General features: G+C 42.3%; 1 protein-coding gene across 1 annotated transcript in view; it reads right to left on the reverse strand.

Moving 5' to 3' along the window:
* Positions 1–444: 444 nt before the first annotated feature.
* SURF2 (surfeit 2) overlaps positions 445–23,115 on the reverse strand; it is a 50,332-nt gene continuing 27,661 nt past the window's right edge. Inside the window, exons 3-6 of the mRNA XM_053695922.1 lie at positions 20,350–20,453; positions 3,268–3,438; positions 688–782; positions 445–589 (exon numbers count right to left, since the gene is read on the reverse strand). Of these exons, the coding sequence (XP_053551897.1) occupies positions 512–589; positions 688–782; positions 3,268–3,438; positions 20,350–20,453 (448 nt within the window). The 3' untranslated portion in view covers positions 445–511. The remainder of the gene's footprint in view (positions 590–687; positions 783–3,267; positions 3,439–20,349; positions 20,454–23,115) is intronic.

Genomic DNA, 23,115 nt, shown 5'->3' on the forward strand with positions numbered 1-23,115 from the left:
TACACCTCATTATTTCTCACTAGAGTCACCACTGCACACAACTATTTCATTAGCGTTATCAGCTGATTCTCAGTTTTACACCTCATTATTTCTCACTAGAGTCACCACTGCACACAACTATTTCATTAGCGTTATCAGCTGATTCTCAGTTTTACACCTCATTATTTCTCACTAGAGTCACCACTGCACACAACTATTTCATTAGCGTTATCATCTGATTCTGTTTTACACACCTCATTATTTCTCACTAGAGTCACCACTGCACACAACTATTTCATTAGCGTTATCAGCTGATTCTCAGTTTTACACCTCATTATTTCTCACTAGAGTCACCACTGCACACAACTATTTCATTAGCGTTATCATCTGATTCTCAGTTTTACACCTCATTATTTCTCACTAGTCACCACTGCACAATCATTAACATACCAGGCAGGAGACCGCTGAAGCTACAAAAGAAACCAAGACATATTTAATGTGGTTCTAAAGATTAAGTCTATAACAACAGAAATCATTTTTGTAACTTTTTGAAATGTCTGGATCTCTGTTGGTGAGTCTTGAACTTCTTCCGGGAAGGGCCCTTCTGCCTCTGTAATGATAGAGAACACAAGGTGTAGTTTTATACAGACTGGTGTGTCTAACAGCGCTAACATAAAACACTGCTCAGCACCTGCCAGTATTAGGTACCTGCTGGCGTTTGTTCGAGTTGGGTAAACCATCAACCTCCATATTCTCCTCACTCCCAGACTGGAAGCTGTCATCCTTCTTGGAGAAGATGTGATCTGCAGGGCACAAGTTGTACAGATGTTACTAGTCGCTCATAACCAATAACGTACGTGTTTGACACAAAGGCAGCTCATTATATGTTTTATAAACTCTACAACAGCTGCCCCCCACTACTAGACAATAATAATAATAATAATGATGAGTGCTGGACGTCCATACTCAGGCGCATATGTTGTAATGACACCGCATTAAATTACAGTTTTACTTACTGGTGACGTGTGTGGCGCTGCCCGCATGACAGTCACCCAGCACTACTAGACAATAATAATAATAATAATGATGAGTGCTGGACGTCCATACTCAGGCGCATATGTTGTAATGACACCGCATTAAATTACAGTTTTACTTACTGGTGACGTGTGTAGCACTGCCCGCATGACAGTCACCCAGCACTACTAGACAATAATAATAATAATAATAATAATGAGTGCTGGACGTCCATACTCAGGCGCATATGTTGTAATGACACTGCATTAAATTACAGTTTTACTTACTGGTGACGTGTGTGGCGCTGCCCGCATGACAGTCACCCAGCACTACTAGACAATAATAATAATAATAATAATGAGTGCTGGACGTCCATACTCAGGCGCATATGTTGTAATGACACCGCATTAAATTACAATTTTACTTACTGGTGACGTGTGTGGCGCTCACCATGCTGCCCGCATGACAGTCACCCAGCACTACTAGACAATAATAATAATAATAATAATAATGAGTGCTGGACGTCCATACTCAGGCGCATATGTTGTAATGACACCGCATTAAATTACAGTTTTACTTACTGGTGACGTGTGTGGCGCTGCCCGCATGACAGTCACCCAGCACTACTAGACAATAATAATAATAATAATGAGTGCTGGACGTCCATACTCAGGCGCATATGTTGTAATGACACCGGCATAAATTACAGTTTTACTTACTGGTGACGTGTGTGGCGCTCACCATGCTGCCCGCATGACAGTCACCCAGCACTACTAGACAATAATAATAATAATGAGTGCTGGACGTCCATACTCAGGCGCATATGTTGTAATGACACCGCATTAAATTACAGTTTTACTTACTGGTGACGTGTGTGGTGCTCACCATGCTGCCCGCATGACAGTCACCCAGCACTACTAGACAATAATAATAATAATAATAATGAGTGCTGGACGTCCATACTCAGGCGCATGTGTTGTAATGACACCGCATTAAATTACAGTTTTACTTACTGGTGACGTGTGTGGCGCTGCCCGCATGACAGTCACCCAGCACTACTAGACAATAATAATAATAATAATGAGTGCTGGACGTCCATACTCAGGCGCATATGTTGTAATGACACCGCATTAAATTACAGTTTTACTTACTGGTGACGTGTGTGGCGCTGCCCGCATGACAGTCACCCAGCACTACTAGACAATAATAATAATAATAATGATGAGTGCTGGACGTCCATACTCAGGCGCATATGTTGTAATGACACCGCATTAAATTACAGTTTTACTTACTGGTGACGTGTGTGGCGCTGCCCGCATGACAGTCACCCAGCACTACTAGACAATAATAATAATAATGATGAGTGCTGGACATCCATACTCAGGCGCATATGTTGTAATGACACCGCATTAAATTACAGTTTTACTTACTGGTGACGTGTGTGGCGCTGCCCGCATGACAGTCACCCAGCACTACTAGACAATAATAATAATGATGAGTGCTGGACGTCCATACTCAGGCGCATATGTTGTAATGACACCGCATTAAATTACAGTTTTACTTACTGGTGACGTGTGTGGCGCTCACCATGCTGCCCGCATGACAGTCACCCAGCACTACTAGACAATAATAATAATAATAATGATGAGTGCTGGACGTCCATACTCAGGCGCATATGTTGTAATGACACTGCATTAAATTACAGTTTTACTTACTGGTGACGTGTGTGGCGCTGCCCGCATGACAGTCACCCAGCACTACTAGACAATAATAATAATAATGAGTGCTGGACGTCCATACTCAGGCGCATATGTTGTAATGACACCGCATTAAATTACAATTTTACTTACTGGTGACGTGTGTGGCGCTGCCCGCATGACAGTCACCCAGCACTACTAGACAATAATAATAATAATGAGTGCTGGACGTCCATACTCAGGCGCATATGTTGTAATGACACCGGCATAAATTACAGTTTTACTTACTGGTGACGTGTGTGGCGCTGCCCGCATGACAGTCACCCAGCACTACTCTCATATCCCAGAAGGGACAATAATTAGGGCTTATTGTAAATTTAATAAGCTGCTTCCGTTTTTATCTTGCATAGGAAATAATACGCACAAGTGGTACTGAAAGCACCTGATAAAAACTATGTTCATTTGTAATGTTCTCACTGTATGTCAGTTCTCTCTGTACAGCGCAGCTCCTCCGCCCTCCCTCCTTAACAAAAGCATATGCTACTGAAACATCACCTGACAGGAGGGACAAATGTACCTGGGTACAGGTCACTCATGCTGTCCTCAGAGTCGCTGCCTCCTGAATCACTATTGTGCGGCTCCAACGCACCTCCGTTCGTGTTTGCACGACGCTCACTTCCTGAGAACTTCTTCTTCCTCTGGAGACAGGCAGGCACGTACTCTACTCCCTGCTTCTTGCATTCGTCATCTGCAGTAAGTACAAGCAGTCATTAGAGGCCTATAGGCAAGTCGCGAGGGACCCTTAACGAGAAATGCAGGATAACAACAAGGATTTTATATTTGTACTATTATCTCATATACAGCAATCCTATTTATGGGGAGATTTTCTACACATACACTGTATATGTCAGCATTATGCGGTGTGTGTATATATATATATATATATATATATATATATATATATATATATATATATATAATATTTTACAAGCAATTAAGTGCCATTTTGTTAGCATGATTTGCTAATGTACACCTTGAAAAATGTCCTGAATATGTTTATTATATAACCTGGATTACCCGGAGGCAGGCAGAAAATACAGCATGTCAGTAGAAAGAAAATTTATGCTTACCTGATAAATGTATTTCTTTTTTGACACAATTAGTCCACGGATCATCTTAATTACTAATGGGATATTCACCTCCTGGTCAGCAGGAGGAGGCAAAGAGCACCACAGCAGAGCTGTTAAATAGCTCCTCCCTTCCCTCCCACTCCAGTCATTCGACCGAAGTTAGGAAGAGAGAAAGGAAAATCCAAGGTGCAGAGGTGTCTGAAGTTTACAATAACCCACAACATGTCTATAAGAACAGGGCGGGCCGTGGACTCATCATGTCAAAAAAGAAATACATTTATCAGGTAAACATAAATTTTCTTTTTTAAGAAACGATGAGTCCACAGATCATCTTAATTACTAATGGGATTCAATACCCAAGCTAGAGCACACAGATGATACGGGAGGGACAAGACAGGGAACCTAAACTGAAGGCACCACTGCTTGAAGAAACTTACTCCCAAAAGCGGTCTCAGCCGAGGCAAAAGTGTCAAATTTGTAGAACTTTGAAAAAGTGTGAAGAGAAGACCAAGTTGCAGCCTTACAAATCTGTTCCAGAGAAGCTTCATTTTTAAACACCCACGAGGAAGCAACAGCCCTCGTGGAATGAGCCGTAACTCTCTCGGGAGGCTGCTGTCCAGCAGTCTCATATGCAAAACGTATGATACTCTTCAGCCAAAAAGAAAGAGAAGTAACCGTAGCTTTCTGTCCCTTGCATTTTCCTGAGAAAACCACAAACAAAGAAGAAGACTGACGAAATTCCTTAGTCACCTGCAGGTAAAACTTTAAAGCACGGACCACGTCCAAATTGTGCAGAAGTCTTTCCGTCTTAGGACGATTAGGACATAAGGAAGGAACAACAATCTCCTGATTAATGTTCCGATCAGAAACAACCTTAGGAAGAAATCCTAATTTGGTACGTAAAACTATTTTATCTGAATGGAAAATAAGATAAGGAGACTGTAATGCAGAGAGTTCTGACACTCTCCGAGCAGAAGAAATAGCAACAAGAAATAAAACTTTCCAAGACAACTTAATATCTAAGGAATGCATAGGCTCAAACGGAGCCCCTTGAAGAACTTTGAGAACTAAATTCAGACTCCATGGAGAAGTAACTGGTTTGAACACAGGTCTGATCCTGACCAAGGCCTGACAAAAAGATTGTACATCCGGGACATCCAGCAGACGTTTGTGTAACAAAATGGATAAGGCTGAGATTTGACCCTTTAGGGAACTCGTCGATAAACCTTTCTCCAAATCCTTCTAGTTACAGGTTTACAAGCCTGAATCATGGTCTCTATAACCGAATCAGAAAATCCCGCTTGGATAAAATCAAGCGTTCAATCTCCTAAGCAGTCAGCTTCAGAGAAACTAGATTTGGGTGAAGGAAGGGCCCCTGAATTAGAAGGTCTTTCCTCAACGGAAGTCTCCAAGGTGGTAGAGATGTCATCTCCACTAGGTCTGCATACCAAATCCTGTGAGGCCAGGCCGGTGCTATGAGGATCACTGAGGCCCTCTCCTGTTGGATTCAAGCGATTACTCGAGGAATAAGAGCAAATGGAGGAAACAGGTATGCTAGATTGAAATTCCAAGGAGCCGCCAGAGCAGGTCTGCCTGCTCAGGAAATCCGCCTCCCAGTTGTCCACCCCTGGGATGTGGATCGCCGACAAACAAGAATGGGCCTCCGCCCATTGAATTATTTTGGATACCTCTGTTATCGCCAAGGAACTCCTCGTTCCCCCTGATGATTGATGTAGGCCACTGACGTTATGTTGTCTGACTGGAACCTGATAAACTGTGCCGAGGCTAACTGGGGCCAGGCCAGAAGAGCATTGTAGACCGCTCTTAGTTCCAGAATGTTTATAGGTAAAGCAGACTAACTGAGTCCATACTCCCTGAGCCCTTAGAGAGCCCCAGACTGCTCCCCACCCTAGAAGGCTGGGATCTGTTGTCACAATTACCCAAGAAGGTTTGCAAAAGCATATTCCCTGGGAGAGATGATCCAGAGACAACCACCATTCTAGAGAGTCCCTTGTCTCCTGCTCCAGGAGAAGACGAGGGGACAAGCCCGAATAATCTCCGTTCCACTGTCTCAGCATGTTCAACTGCAGAGCTCTGAGATGGAAGCGAGCCAACAGGATGATGTCCTTTGCCACCACCATCAACCCGATTAACTCCATGCATTGAGCCACTGAAGGTTGAGGAGTGGACTGAAGGGCTAGACAAGTGTCTATGAAGATTTTTCTGACGGAGGTCAGGAAATTAAAGATTATCGATAGAGAGTCTATTATGGTTCCTAAGAAAGTTACCCTTGTGTTTGGAACTAAGGAACTCTTTTCTAAATTTACCTTCCAGCCGTGGGATCTTAGGAAGGACAACACCAAGTCCGTGTGTGATCTTGCTAGCTAAAAGGATGGCGCCTGAACTAGAATGTCGTCCAGATAAGGCGCCACTGCAATGCTTTTTGATCGAAGTACCGCCAACAGAGATCCCAGAACCTTTGTGAAGATTCTGGGGACTGTGGCAAGACCAAAAGGAAGAGCCACAAACTGGTAGTGTTTGTCTGGAAAGGCAAACCTTAAGAACTTGTGATGATCCCTGTCCTTTAAATCCACTGTTATCATAAATTGACCCTCCTGGATCAATGGAAGAATGGAATATTTTTTTCCATCTTGAAGGAGGCTACCCTGAGAAACTTTTTTAGACTCTTGAGGTCTAGAATTGGTCTGAAGGTTCCCTCTTTTTTGGGAACCACAAACAGATTGGAATAAAACCCCAGTCCCTGTACCTGAATTGGAATGGGAACAATCACTCCCAGAGCGGAGAGGTCCCCTACACAGTGTAAGAACGCCTATCTCTTTGTCTGGTCTGCAGATAATCTTGAAAGTAGAAATCTGCCTCTGGCAGGAAAAACCTTGAACTCCAGTTTGTTATCCCTAAGACACTATTTCTATTGCCCAGGGATCCTAGACATCCCAAACCCAGGCTTGAACGAAAAAGGAAAGTCTGCCCCCTACCAGATCCGGTCCCGGATCGGGGGCATGCCTTTCATGCTGTCTTGGAATCACCAACGGGCTTCTTGGACTGTTTTCCTTTGTTCCAAGACTGGCTGGGTCTCCATGTAGGTTTAGATTGTTCCTGCTTAGAGAAGGAAGAGGAAGAGTTTCCTTTAAAATTTTGAAAGGAACGAAAATTGCTTTGTCTTCCTTTTTGTTTATTTCTCTTGTCTTGCGGGAGAAGATGACCCTTACCTCCCGTGATATCAGAAATAATCTCCTTCAGATCAGGTCCGAACAAAGTATTCCCCTTGTAAGGAATAGCTAGAAGTTTAGACTTGGACGATACATCCGCAGACCAAGGTTTTAACCATAAGGCTCTGCGGGCTAAAATTGAGAAACTCGATATCTTCGCTCCCAATTTGATAACTTGAAGTGAAGCGTCTGAAATAAAGGCATTAGCTAGCTTAAGAGCTTTTATCCTATCTTGGATATCATCCAAAGAAGAAGTCTCAGTCCTGAGGGCCTCAGACAGCGCATCAAACCAATATGCCGCCGCACTAGTGACGATGGCAATGTACACAGCCAGTTGCCACTGCAGACCCTGGTGTACATAAATCTTCTTGAGTAACCCCTCTAACTTCTTATCCATTGGGTCTTTGAAAGCACAGCTATCCTCTATGGGAATAGTAGTTCTTTTAGCTAAGCTAGAGACGGCTCCTTCTACCTTAGAAACAGTTTGCCAAGCCTCCTTAACAGAATCGGCTATTGGAAACATTTTCTTAAAAATAGGAGAGGGAGAAAAAAGGAATGCTCGGTCTCTCCCACTCCTTAGCAATGATTTCAGTAGCTCTTTTATGGACTGGAAATACATTTGTATAGGAAGGAACTTCAAAATATCTGTCAAGTTTACTAGACTTCTGAGGGACAACCACCACTGTAAAGTCACTATCGTCCAAGGTAACCAAAACCTCCCTGAGTAACAGACGAAGGTGATCGTTTAAATCTGAAAGATACCACCTCTGAGTCGGTCAGAGGTAATAAACCCTCTGAATCTGAAATTTCTCCTTCAGAAACTACTGCAGTACCCTCCTCTTCGTGTTGCTGGGAGGATACTTCTGAAACTGTAACAATTGTGTCTGAAACCTCGCTTACAGAATGCCTGGCTTTTCTCTTACGTTTGCTCTGCAACATTAGAAAAGCAGACAGGGCATCCGAAATAGTTGAAGACATAAGAGAAGCTATGTCTTGTAACGAAATCCCCACGGGGACTATAGCTGAAGTGCAAGGCACTGCTTGAGAGGGCGGTAAAATTTGGGACGCTTGGGGAGAAAGCTGCGGCATAAATTGACCATCCTCATTGGACTCCTGGACAACATCTGCCTTAGAAGAGGCTGGCTCTGAAAAAATCTTATCCCTATAACTCAAAGTCCTTTGAACATATAAAGAACAGAAAGGGATTGGTGGTTCCACATTAGCATCAAAACATAAAGCACAGGTGACATCTTGCAAGTCCCCTTGATCCATGCTTGCACACAATTTTCCAAATAATAAACAAAAATTTATCAAAATGATTTGGAAAAATTAACTTAAAAAAAAAAAAAGTTACTGTCTCTTTAAATACAAAACGGTCCTTTTTCTTTTTCTTTTTTTTGCAAACTGACAGTTTAAATAACGTTTTCTTATGTTGCAAAAAAACAATACAAAATCCAACCTCTGCACCTCAGCACTCTGCTGAAGTTCTCCTACCTTACTGAAGATCGTTCTGAGACTCTTTAATCCTGTCTGCAGATGATCCGTTTGAAACTACAACAGCAGCTGTTATAACAGTAGAAGACCATGTCTGTACTAGCAACGCATGTTCACCATGCAACTCCAGAACAGACCGGTTACATTCTTGGACTGATTTTCTCAAATGCGCACTTCCCTCAGCTTCTCTATTAACTGAAGCGCTACGGAGTGGCGCGCAAAAAACGGAAAGACCGCCCATCGTGGGCGTGACCTATACCGATCCATACTATAATCAAGTGAAACCACCGTAGCCATTAAAGTGCAGCTTAACCTCTTTAGCCACAGTGCCTTGATATATAATACTGTCCAAATAGTTTTTCCCACCTGAAAAACTTTTAAATGTCCCAACATAAAGCACCACATTAATAAAGAGCCCCTTATGTTATAATCTCCAATGTGCTTATTAAACTTCTGAGTCCTTTCTCCCAGAAAACTTAAGGTAGCACTTACCTTGACTTCTGCCTGGTGTCACGATCCTTGCTTCTGAGGCTCTGTCGCTGCGTTGCTTAGCAACATCCTTTGCCTCTGAAACGGTCTCACTCTGCTGACACGCTCCCTGAAGCCGTCCCATTCTGCTGACATCACTCTGGGTTCAAATTCCGGCATGTCCTTCACCTGATGCCCGTTTGTTTTTTTCCTTGCTGTCGCTTTGCGAGTACTCATTTTGATACTTTGCTGTCTGATTTACTGTTAAACTTTGCTTGCCCTGACCACGTCTCTGTTTAAACCCCTTCAAACCTGAGGATACTTTGCTGCCTGATTTACTGTTAACAAACTTTGCTTGCCTGACCACGTCTGTTTTAACCACTTCAAACCTGAGGATACTTTGCTGCCTGATTTACTGTTAACCGAACTTTGCTTACTTGACCACAATCTCAGATAATCCCTCTTTAATCTGAATCTACCTTATTGCTGGATTTTACGTTGCAAAATCCTTGCCTGCCTGACTACGTTTTATCCTGACCCCTTATCTTCAATCAAGCATCTTTGTGGTATTACTTGGATAGGTGAGTAACATCTCACCTTGATTATTCTTTTCCAGAGAGGCTGTCGTGGGGGTCAGGTCCTGGTTTATACTCAGTGTGCTAGTGTGTTGTTAATTATCATTCTAGCTATGTCGGGGTCTGATTCGGGACTTCACCTAACCTGACATAACAAACCGGGCCATAATACGGATCCCGCCGAGTTATCCAGGGCCGTGACCCACAAGGGACAGCTTCTTGGAACTCATGCTAAACACACCTGCAATACCCTAGAAATCTAAGTTGGACCAGATCACTACACTTTTCATAATCTAGCCTCTCCTGTTCAATCTCCTGCAACTCTAGTTGTTGCTGCGGCAGTTCTGGACCAATATTTAACCCACCTCAGTCTACTAGTACTTAACTCCTAATATTCTCCTTCCCGGATAAAATAGGACGGCATCCCTGAAGACTGCCCGTGGATTCCTAGATCAATGTCGTCTTCATTTCAGAAATAATCCCTCATGTGTTTTTCAATTTATCCTCTAAGATAACGTTTCCGATTTCTCTCATGAAGGGCAAAGCTCTGGCTTTGGTATCACCTCTTCTGGAAAAAGATGACCCCTTTGCTTTACGATGTGGACTCCTTTGTATTACTGTTTTCTCTTCAGTGTTCGACAAGCCGGCAAGTCTGCAGCAGCCGAGGCAGGGACTGTTGGATCTTAAACAAGGTTCTTTCTCTGTAGCACAATACGCTATTGAATTCCAATACTCTTGTGGCTGAGACTACTTGGAACCATGGGGCCCATGAGAGCATGCCTTCTGCAAAGGTCTAAGTGAACGTCTAAAGGATGAGCTTGTTTTTCAGATCTACCCGAATCCCTTGAAGATCTCATTAATTTATGTATTAAGTTGGACACACGTTATTCTGAGCATCTTCAGGAAAGAGACCATAACAGGAGACCCTTTTCCCAAACCTACTTTTCGCCTGCCTTCCCGACCTCCCTAATCTTCTGCTACCTCACTCTGATGTCTGTTAGAACCTATGGAAGTAGGTGCAATCAAATAACTGATGCTGAAAGCCTCAGGAGGCGTACTCTTGGACCTTTGTCTTTACTGTGGAAATTAAGGGACATCTGTTAAAGGAATTGTCCTACACGTCCAGTAAAAGCCTGGGCTTAACTTCCAACAGAGGGACAGAGTTAAGCCGGACCTCTTTTTCTTCCCTCAATCAAAACTTTTAGTTCCTGTACTTTGAAATTCGGAAATGCTAAGTTTCCAAGTTCAAGCCTTAATTGATTCTGGGGCTGCAGGGACATTCATTGATTCTAGTTTTGCGGTATTTCTCTCCGGACCACCACTTCTTGAAAAGATCAAGTTATCAAAGTTACTACTGTCAGTGGTCAACTTCTAGGTCTGGATTTATTCAACAAGCCACCATTCCTCTATGTATGTCTGTAGGTATTCTTCAATCTGAGACTGTTTTGATGTAATCTCCTCTCCTCAATTTCCTGTTGATTTTGGACTACCCTGGTTACAGCTTCATGATCCCGTTTTCGCTTGGTCTAAAGGGGAACTTTTAGCCTGCGGAGATACTTGCTTTAACCATTGTCTGCAGAGTCCCCATATGGCTCCATGTCAGTAGTAGCAGTTTTGGATATTCACAAATCATTTACCTATGCAATATCATTCTTTCTGTGATGTGTTTTCTAAGAAAGATGCTGAAAAGTTACCACCTCATCAGACTTTTGATTGTCCTATTGATTTATTACCTGGAGCTCCTCTCCCTAAAGGGAAAACTTATCCCCTGTCCCCTGTCAAGAATACGTTTCTTTGGAAGAATATATCAAAGATAACTTGGCCAGAGGCTTTATTCGTCCTTCGTCCTACATGTAGGAGCAGGTTTTTTCTTTGTCGAGAAGAAAGATGGAAGCCTCCGACCCTGTATTGGATTATCGGGGCACTGAACCAAATTACTATCAAGAATTTTTATCCTCTTCCGCTCATTCCAGAGCTTTTTGACCGTCTCCAAGGCACATCCATCTTCTCCAAATTGGATCTCCGGGGGGCGTACAATTTGGTCAGAATACGTAAAGGGACGAATGGAAGACAGCTTTCAACACTCGATTTGGTCACTATGAATATCTAGTTATGCCTTTTGGGCTATGCAATGCCCCTGCTGTATTCCAACACCTTCATAAATGAAATTTTCAGTGATTTCCTAAACCAGTTTCGTCGTCATATGTCTGGACGATATTCTGAATTACTCTGAGTCCATTACAAGAACATCTCCCCAGAGACTTCGTGAGTATCACATCCTCTTGCCAAACTCGAGAAATGTTCCTTTCCACCAGACCTCTATTCCTTTTCTGGGATATATTATTTTGAAGTCCGGATTCGAAATGGATCCTGATAAACTCCTGCCATTAAGACTGGCCCGTAGACCTTACCACCCTTAAGTTCCTTACAAAGGTTTCTTCGCTTGATATGCCAATTATTCATCGAAAAATGTATAAAAAAAGACTTTGCTAATATTACTTCTCCTCTCACTTCCCTATACAAAAAGGGCCAAAACTTGCAGAGATTGGTCAAGCACTGCTATACAGGCTTTTGAAGCTTTGAAAACGGCATTTTCCTCGGCAACCATCCTCTGTCACCCCTGTTCCCGAACTCCAATTTAATCTTGAAGCGGATGCCTCTGCTATAGCGGCAGAGGCCGTATTGTCCCAACCGAAATCCCACTACCAGTAAGATTCATCTAGTAGGATTTTTCTCTAAAAATTTAGTCCAGCGTTCCTGGGAACCCGCTTCTCAAATACATGTCCCTGGTGAAACAGTTCCACAAGAGAAATACTTCAAAGCCTGGTCGGGTTCGCCGGAGGGGGTCCTTGAGAGGGGGGCAATGTCACGCTCCTCGCTTCTGAGGCTCTGTTGCTGCGTTGCTTAGCAACATCCTTTGCCTCTGAAGCTGTCTCACTCTGCTGACACGCTCCCTGAAGCTGTCCCATTCTGCTGACATCACTCTGGGTTCAAATTCCGGAGTGTCCTTCACCTGATGCCCGTTTGTTTTTTCCTTGCTGTGGCTTTGTGAGTACTCATTTTGATACTTTGTTGCCTGATATTCTGTTAACGAACTTTGCTTGCCTCACCACGTCTCTGTTTAACCCCCTTCAAAACCTGAGGATACTTTGCTGCCTGATTTACTGTTAACGAACTTTGCTTACTTGACCACGTCTCAGATAATCCCTCTCTAATCTGAATCCACCTTGTTGCTGGATCTTACGTTGCTAAATCCTTGTCTGCCTGACTACATTTTATCCTGACCCCTTATCTTCAATCAAGCATCTTTGTGGTATTACTTGGATTACGTAAGTAACATCTCACCTTGTATTATTCTTTTCAAGAGAGGCTGTCGTGGGGTCAGGTCCTGGTTTATACTCAGTGTGCTAGTGTGTTAATTATCATTCTAGCATTCGGGTCTGATTCGGGACTTCACCTAACCTGACACCTGGCAGTAAGGCAGCTCTCAGGTTTGAGAGTCCTATCCCTCACATCGACCTGAGGAGAATAAAATGCTGGAGTTAAAGTTTACCTCAGACTGAAGGATATAGGGCAGCAAGAAATATTGGAGGCGCAGTGGAGAAATTATGTCCCACAAGTTCCCATTGCTCTAAAGCCACCATTGCTCTACTGAAGAGACTGATTTGGACTACGGCTACACCCTAGAACAAAGCAGCACACTCTTTCACTACTTTAAAAATAATAAACTCTTGATTGAAGAATCTATTCTAACACCTCACTTTACCTCTTCCTATCACTAACGTAGGCAAAGAGAATGGACTGGAGTGGGAGGGAAGGGAGGAGCTATTTAACAGCTCTGCTGTGGTGATCTTTGCCTCCTCCTGCTGACCAGGAGGTGAATATCCCATTAGTAATTAAGATGACCCGTGGACTCATTGTGTCTTAAAAAAGAAAAGAACAGGACACACGCAGGAACAGTTAATGCTTTCACTTTGCAGCACTGCTCCATATCAGACTATTCTCTTCAGAGCAATGCATCCTACCACGGCTGTTGGTTTAGAGGTGGAAACGACACCTCATTGGTAAAGAGCGCTGTGCCGTGGGTGGCTGGAGCCTCTGACTTTAGCGAGCTGCTCCGGCACAGAAAGGGTGAATTTAGCACCTTTTTTTAGCAAGTGATCAATTAAACCAGAGTTTATTTTTAGTGATGATAAATCCTAGCGTTTTTTTGAAAGCTCGGATTTACCATTACTTTAATACAGTACAAGAGAACAGTGAAATAGGGAGCAGCAAATTGATGGATGACGGGCTATTAGGGACTTTTTTCAACCCCGTACCTCCATGTCTTTCCTAGTCTGCAACCCTGACTCGTGAATATAAGACGTTAGCAATGCACCTTTTTATTCTATATTTGTACCTTACAATTATGTAATGTTAGTCCAAGCGCGAAGGAAACAGATTTGAAAGACATTTTAAAAACTTAACAAAATTGTGTTTTCTCTGCAGTTGATTTTCAATGCAAATATATTATAAATAAAACTTTAAGAATGACTGTATTTTCCAGTTGCAATTGAGCGGGTGCCTTAGTGTAACACTGCCCAATTTAAAATTTCATTTCTAAATAACCTGAAGAGAAAATTTCATTAAACAAATCTCATTGCAGTAAGTGAAAAAGTTCTGCCACTGGCAGGAATAACGTATTAGGACAGTAAACCTAACCAATGCATTCTGAGCACTATAGGATGACGATGCAAATCGTATTGAAGAGTATAGAGAAAGAACGTTAGGTGCCTTGTTACCTGCCACTGCCGGCTGCCTTTGTCCTAACGCAGAAGTGACTGGTACAGCCAAGCAGTTACCATACGGCCCCCACCCTAGACAAACGTAGTGCGAGCTCAGGAAATGAAACCTGAGCTGCACCCACTTCTGCCAAATCATTTATATAAATGATTGTACAGGTGGCCCTCGGTTTACGACGGTTCAATTTGCGCCGTTTCAGAATAACGCCCTTTTTTTTTGCTATTGAAAAGCATTGACTGCTATTGAAAGCATTAGCACATGCATACATTAAAATAGCCAGTAGGTGGAGCTGTCCGCTTGTGTTGCAGCAAACACATGCAAAGAAAAGCAAGCCAGACATGATCAATGGATCAGCTTTCAAAGGAACAAGAACTAGCAGCCACTTCCCTTAGCTGCAGACTCAATGCAGAGAACTATTTGCAGAAAAAGGCAAGTGAAAAACGTTTTTCTTAATTAAACTTAGTTTGATGATGATACAGTCTGTTGTGTGATTAAACACAGGCAGGCTGAAATCAGTGTATAGCCAGACCTGAGCAATGAATCTGTTTTTAAAGGAACAAGATCTTGCAGCCACTTCCCTTAGCTGCAGAAAAATGCAAGTAAAAAAAAACGTTTTTCTTCATTAAACTTAGTTTGATGATGATACAGTCTGTTGTGTGATTATTTTGTTTTTGTTCATTAAACTTAGATTGATAATGATACAGTCTGTGTTTGTGTGATAATTTTATTAGGTGCTGTTAGCAAATGTTTTTGTTCATTAAACTTAGTTTGATGATGATACAATCTATATTATTAGGTTTATAATGCTGTTTCGCATTTAAAGTCTTCATTTCAAAGCTTTAAAATAATGTATTAGGTGTTACTTATGTAAATTTTGAGAGGGGCCTGGAACCTAACTCCCTCACTTCCCATTGACTTACATTATAAACTGGGTTTCAATTTACAACGGTTTCAATTCACAACCATTCCTTCTGGAACCTAACCCCGGCGTAAACTGAGGGCTACCTGTATTTATGTACGGTTTATCCTGCTTTGTCTAATAATCGTCTATATAAATGATTGTATTTATGTATGGTTTATCCTGCTTGTCTAATAATTGTCTATATAAATGATTGTATTTATGTACGGTTTATCCTGCTTTGTCTAATAATCGTCTATATAAATGATTGTATTTATGTACGGTTTATCCTGCTTTGTCTAATAATCGTCTATATAAATGATTGTATTTATGTACGGTTTATCCTGCTTTGTCTAATAATCGTCTATATAAATGATTGTATTTATGTACGGTTTATCCTGCTTGTCTAATAATTGTCTATATAAATGATTGTATTTATGTACGGTTTATCCTGCTTGTCTAATAATCGTCTATATAAATGATTGTATTTATGTACGGTTTATCCTGCTTGTCTAATAATCGTCTATATAAACACAGGCTGCTTCATTCACTTACATGGGTACAGGATTATTTCATTCTTAAGAAAAGAAAATATGAACATTAAAGGGACATGAAACACAATTTTTAAACAACTTTCCAATGTACTTCTATTATCTAATGTGCTTCATTATCTTAGTATCCTTTGTTGAAGGAACAGCAATACATTACTGGGAACTAGCTAAAAAACCAATGACAAGAGGCATATATGTGCAGCCACCAATCAGAAGCTCCTGAGCCTAACTATGTATGTTTTTCAACAAAGGATACAAAGAAAATAAAACAAATGAGCTACTAGAAATAAACTGAAAAGTAATTTAAAATTGCTGCTCTTTCTAAATGATGTCCCTTTAAGAAGGGAGCACAGAGTTTTAAATATAGACAACTAGTTAACTGTAGGTCATCAGCACAGAATAAAAACAGAATTTATGCTTACCTGATAAATTACTTTCTCCAACGGTGTGTCCGGTCCACGGCGTCATCCTTACTTGTGGGATATTCTCTTCCCCAACAGGAAATGGCAAAGAGCCCAGCAAAGCTGGTCACATGATCCCTCCTAGGCTCCGCCTATCCCAGTCATTCGACCGACGTACAGGAGGAATATGCATAGGAGAAATCATATGATACCGTGGTGACTGTAGTTAGAGAAAATAATTCATCAGACCTGATTAAAAAACCAGGGCGGGCCGTGGACCGGACACACCGTTGGAGAAAGTAATTTATCAGGTAAGCATAAATTCTGTTTTCTCCAACATAGGTGTGTCCGGTCCACGGCGTCATCCTTACTTGTGGGAACCAATACCAAAGCTTTAGGACACGGATGAAGGGAGGGAGCAAATCAGGTCACCTAAATGGAAGGCACCACGGCTTGCAAAACCTTTCTCCCAAAAACAGCCTCTGAAGAAGCAAAAGTATCAAATTTGTAAAATTTGGCAAAAGTGTGCAGTGAAGACCAAGTCGCTGCCTTACATATCTGGTCAACTGAAGCCTCGTTCTTGAAGGCCCATGTGGAAGCCACAGCCCTAGTGGAGTGAGCTGTGATTCTTTCTGGAGGCTGCCGTCCGGCAGTCTCATAAGCCAATCGGATAATGCTTTTAAGCCAAAAAGAAAGGGAGGTAGAAGTTGCTTTTTGACCTCTCCTTTACCAGAATAAACAACAAACAAAGAAGATGTTTGTCTGAAATCCTTAGTAGCCTCTAAATAGAATTTTAGAGCACGGACTACGTCCAAATTGTGTAACAAACGTTCCTTCTTTGAAACTGGATTCGGACACAAAGAAGGTACAACTATCTCCTGGTTAATATTTTTGTTGGAAACAACCTTCGGAAGAAAACCAGGCTTAGTACGCAAAACCACCTTATCTGCATGAAAACACCAGATAGGGCGGAGAAACACTGCAGAGCAGATAACTCTGAAACTCTTCTAGCAGAAGAAATTGCAACCAGAAACAAAACTTTCCAAGATAATAACTTAATATCTACGGAATGTAAGGGTTCAAACGGAACCCCTTGAAGAACTGAAAGAACTAGATTTAGACTCCAGGGAGGAGTCAAAGGTCTGTAAAACAGGCTTAATTCTAACCAGAGCCTGAAACAAAAGCTTGAACGTCTGGCACAACTGCCAGCTTTTTGTGAAGTAAAACAGATAAAGCAGAGATCTGTCCCTTCAGAGAACTTGCAGATAATCCTTTCTCCAAACCTTCTTGTAGAAAGGATAGAATCTTAGGAATTTTTATCTTGTTCCATGGGAATCCTTTAGATTCACACCAACAGATATATTTTTTCCATATTTTATGGTAAATTTTTCTAGTTACAGGCTTTCTAGCCTGAATAAGAGTATCTATTACAGAATCTGAAAACCCACGCTTTGATAAAATCAAGCGTTCAATCTCCAAGCAGTCAGTTGGAGGGAAACCAGATTCGGATGTTCGAATGGACCTTGAACAAGAAGGTCCTGTCTCAAAGGTAGCTTCCATGGTGGAGCCGATGACATATTCACCAGGTCTGCATACCAAGTCCTGCGTGGCCACGCAGGAGCTATCAAGATCACCGAAGCCCTCTCCTGATTGATCCTGGCTACCAGCCTGGGAATGAGAGGAAACGGTGGGAACACATAAGCTAGGTTGAAGGTCCAAGGCGCTACTAGTGCATCACTAGAGTCGCCTTGGGATCCCTGGATCTGGACCCGTAACAAGGAACCTTGAAGTTCTGACGAGAGGCCATCAGATCCATGTCTGGAATGCCCCATAATTGAGTTATTTGGGCAAAGATTTCCGGATGGAGTTCCCACTCCCCCGGATGGAAGGTCTGACGACTCAGAAAATCCGCTTCCCAATTTTCCACTCCTGGGATGTGGATTGCAGACAAGTGGCAGGAGTGATCCTCTGCCCATTGAATTATCTTGGTCACTTCCTCCATCGCCAGGGAACTCCTTGTTCCCCCCTGATGGTTGATATATGCAACAGTCGTCATGTTGTCTGATTGAAACCTTATGAATTTGGCCTTTGTTAGATGAGCCAAGCTTTGAGAGCATTGAATATCGCTCTCAGTTCCAGAATGTTTATCGGGAGAAGAGATTCTTCCCGAGACCATAGACCCTGCGCTTTCAGGGGTTCCCAGACCGCTCCCCAGCCCACCAGGCTGGCGTCGGTCGTGACAATGACCCACTCCGGTCTGCGGAAGCTCATTCCCTGTGACAGGTTGTCCAGGGTCAGCCACCAACGGAGTGAATCTCTGGTCTTTTGATCTACTTGAATCGTCGGAGACAAGTCTGTATAATCCCCATTCCACTGTCTGAGCATGCACAGTTGTAATGGTCTTAGATGAATTCGTGCAAAAGGAACTATGTCCATTGCTGCAACCATCAATCCTATTACTTCCATGCACTGCGCTATGGAAGGATGAAGAACAGAATGAAGTACTTGACAAGAGCTTAGAAGTTTTGATTTCTGACCTCTGTCAGAAAAATCTTAATTTCTAAGGAATCTATTATTGTTCCCAGGAAGGGAACTCTTGTTGACGGGGACAGAGAACCTTTTTTCTATGTTCACTTTCCATCCGTGAGATCTGAGAAAGGCTAGGACGATGTCCGTATGAGCCTTTGCTTTTGACAGAGACGACGCTTGAATCAGGATGTCGTCCAAGTAAGGTACTACTGCAATGCCCCTTGGTCTTAGCACCGCTAGAAGGGACCCTAGTACCTTTGTGAAAATCCTTGAGCAGTGGCTAATCCGAATGGAAGTGCCACAAACTGGTAATGCTTGTCCAGAAAGGCGAACCTTAGGAACCGATGATGTTCCTTGTGGATAGGAATATGTAGGTACGCATCCTTTAAATCCACCGTGGTCATAGATTGACCTTCCTGGATGGTAGGAAGAATCGTTCGAATGGTTTCCATTTGAACGATGGAACCCTGAGAAATTTGTTTAGAATCTTTAAATTTTAAACTGAACACACTTTATTACTGAATATGTGAAAAAGTATGAAGGAATTGTTCAAAATTCACCAAAATTTCACCACAGTGTCTTAAAGCCTTAAAAGTATTGCACACCAAATTTACAATTAACCCCTATACAGTCCCAGGTATCTGCTTTGCTGAGACCCAACCAAGCCCAGAGGGAATACGATACCAAATGACGCCTTCAATAAGCTTTTTCAGTGGTTCTTAGCTCCTCACACATGCATCTGCATGCCTTGCTCTCCAAAAACAACTGCGCATTAGTGGCGCGAAAATGAGGCTCTGCCTATGACTAGAAAAGGCCCCCAGTGAAAAAGGTGTCCAATACAGTGCCTGCCGTTTTTTTAAAACAATCCCCAAGATTATAAGAACTATTAATAGTTATAATCCACCAAATATGCTTAGAAAGTAATCGTTTTAGCCCAAAAATATGTCTACCAGTCTTCAAAGCCCTTATGAAGCCCTTTATTCTTTTACATAACTAAGAAAATGGCTTACCGGTTCCCATAGGGAAAATGACAGCCTTCCAGCATTACAAAGTCTTGTTAGAAATGTGGCCAGTCATACCTCAAGCAGCAAAGTCTGCCCACTGTTTCCCCCAACTGAAGTTACTTCATCTCAACAGTCCTGTGTGGAAACAGCCATCGATTTTAGTAACGGTTGCTAAAATCATCTTCCTCTTACAAACAGAAATCTTCATCTCTTTTCTGTTTCAGAGTAAATAGTACATACCAGCACTATTTTAAAATAACAAACACTTGATTGAAGGATAAAAACTACATTTAAACACCAAAAAACTCTTAACCATCTCCGTGGAGATGTTGCCTGTGCAACGGCAAAGAGAATGACTGGGGTAGGCGGAGCCTAGGAGGGATCATGTGACCAGCTTTGCTGGGCTCTTTGCCATTTCCTGTTGGGAAGAGAATATCCCACAAGTAAGGATGACGCCGTGGAACCGGACACACCTATGTTGGAGAAACGTTATTTTGTACTTTACCCCTCGTCACCTAATATACAAGACTTGTTTTTTTATTGATTATAGAATATTCAGTGCAGGATGGGTTTATGGTAGTACTAATGACCTCTTACATTTCCTCAGAGCCTTCTGGTAGCGCTTGCCCTGCACGTGCCTCAATACTTCTTCTGGGATCTTATTGATGTGCCGAAGAGTTAATTTACAGAACATCTGGTGCCTAAAATAAAATCAGGAAAATGAGATCAACTCATTTCCAAACTCAATTTCCAAAATTACAGATAAACCCTGATATTCAAATAAAACTCTGTAACACAGGCACGCACCTGACATAAAACTCCGTAACACAGGCGCGCACCTGACATAAAACAACCAAAACATACATACTCACCTGACATAAAACAACCGAAACATACGTACTCACCTGACATAAACAACCGAAACATACGTACTCACCTGACATAAAACAACCGAAACATACGTACTCACCTGACATAAACAACCGAAACATACGTACTCACCTGACATAAAACAACCGAAACATACGTACTCACCTGACATAAAACAACCGAAACATACGTACTCACCTGACATAAAACAACCGAAACATACGTACTCACCTGACATAAAACAACCAAAACATACGTACTCACCTGACATAAAACAACCGAAACATACATACTCACCTGACATAAAACAACCGAAACATACATCTCACCTGACATAAAACAACCGAAACATACATACTCACCTGACATAAAACAACCGAAACATACATACTCACCTGACATAAAACAACCGAAACATACATACTCACCTGACATAAAACAACCGAAACATACATACTCACCTGACATAAAACAACCGAAACATACATACTCACCTGACATAAAACAACCGAAACATACATACTCACCTGACATAAAACAACCGAAACATACATACTCACCTGACATAAAACAACCGAAACATACATACTCACCTGACATAAAACAACCGAAACATACATACTCACCTGACATAAAACAACCGAAACATACATACTCACCTGACATAAAACAACCGAAACATACATACTCACCTGACATAAAACAACGAAACATACGTACTCACCTGACATAAAACAACCGAAAACATACGTACTCACCTGACATAAACAACCGAAAAAAAATTAAATTATGCTTACCTGATAATTTTCTTTTCTCAGATGGAAAGAGTCCACAGCTGCATCATTATTTTTGGGAATTAGAACCTGGCCACCAGGAGGAGGCAAAGGACACCCCAGCCAAAGGCTTAAAAACCTCCCCCACTTCCCTCATCCCCCAGCATCCACTGCTGCTCTGTCACACTCTAGGTCTGGTAATAGACAAGGAGGTGGTGTAGGTATTTTACCTTCTTCTCGTTGCACCTTTCAACAAAATACATCCCATCTCTTCCCTCACATTTTCCTCATTCGAAACCCACATGATTTGCTTATTCTCTCCTCTTTCTATACGTGTTGCAGTCATATACCGTCCTCCTGGCTCAACAACTCAATTTCTAGATCACTTGGCTGCCTGGCTACCTTATTTCCTTTCCTCAGACACCCCTCCCTCATTCTTGGTGACATTCAACATCCCTCTTGACAATCCTACTACCTCCTCTGCAAAACAAATTCTGCAAACTCACTTCCTCTTTCGGTTTTGTCACATGGACTGATTCTCCCACTCACAAAGATGGTCACTCCCTTGACCTGATCTTTAGCTATCGATGCACTCTCTCAAACTTCACAAACTCACCTTTTCCTCTTTCTGACCACCATCTCCTTACTTGCAAATATCATCCCTCCCTACAACTCTCCCTTCTTCTGCTCCTCACACCAAACTTCACAGAAGCATTACGTCATTAGATCAGCAACAGCTTGCTAATTCCCCTCAAACCTCTCCTCTCATCCTTCTCCTTTTCCTGCCCTGACCAATCTATCTGCCACTATAACTCCACCCTTACATCCGTTCTTGACAATCTCGCCCCTCTTACCATAGCTCGGAAATCAAACACTCATCCTCAGCCCTGGCATACTCCTCTGACACTGTACCTACGCAGATGTTCCCTTACTGCTGAGCAGCACTGGAGAAAATCTAGGAATTCAGCTGATTTTCAACCTTACAAATTTATCTTGAACTCCTACTATTATGCCCTTAATTTCCATAAGCAACACTACTTCTCTACTCTTATCTCTAATCTTTCATCAAACCCAAAACGTTTGTTTCTCCATTTTCAATACCCTTCTCCGCCCTCCCCCACCCTCCTAATACAACTTCTCTGTCAGCTCAAGACTTTGCCAGCCACTTCAATAACAAAATCGACTCCATCAGAAATGAGATCAGCTCTCAACATAATTCCTTTCTCTCACCCCTCAAATGCTCTCAATCAACCACAACCAACATAACCTTAAACTTAGCTCATTCTCCCCTGTTACTGAGGAAGAGTTTCGGCACTTATACTGCGCTCTCACCTCACTACCTGTCCCCTTGACCCTATCCCCTCACAGCTACTCCCCTCCCTCTCTGCCACCCTTAACCCCTATACTCACTCACACTTTTAAACTCTCCCTCAGCACCGGTATATTTCCCTCATCGCTGAAACAAGCACTGGTCACACCTATCCTCAAAAAACCTTCCCTTGATCCTACCTCCCCATCCAACTACCGCCCTATTTCCCTCCTCCTCTTGCATCAAAGCTTCTCAAAAAACTAGCTTATGCACGCCTATCCCATTTCCTTACAATAAACTCCCTCCGTGACCCACTGCAATCTGGATTTCGTCCCCATCACTCCACAGAGACAGCAATTGTTAAGGTTACCAACGACCTACTTACAGCAAAATCAAAAGGTCACTTCTCAC

Source organism: Bombina bombina, chromosome 12, assembly GCF_027579735.1.
Source record: "Bombina bombina isolate aBomBom1 chromosome 12, aBomBom1.pri, whole genome shotgun sequence".
NCBI classification, from domain to species: domain Eukaryota; kingdom Metazoa; phylum Chordata; class Amphibia; order Anura; family Bombinatoridae; genus Bombina; species Bombina bombina.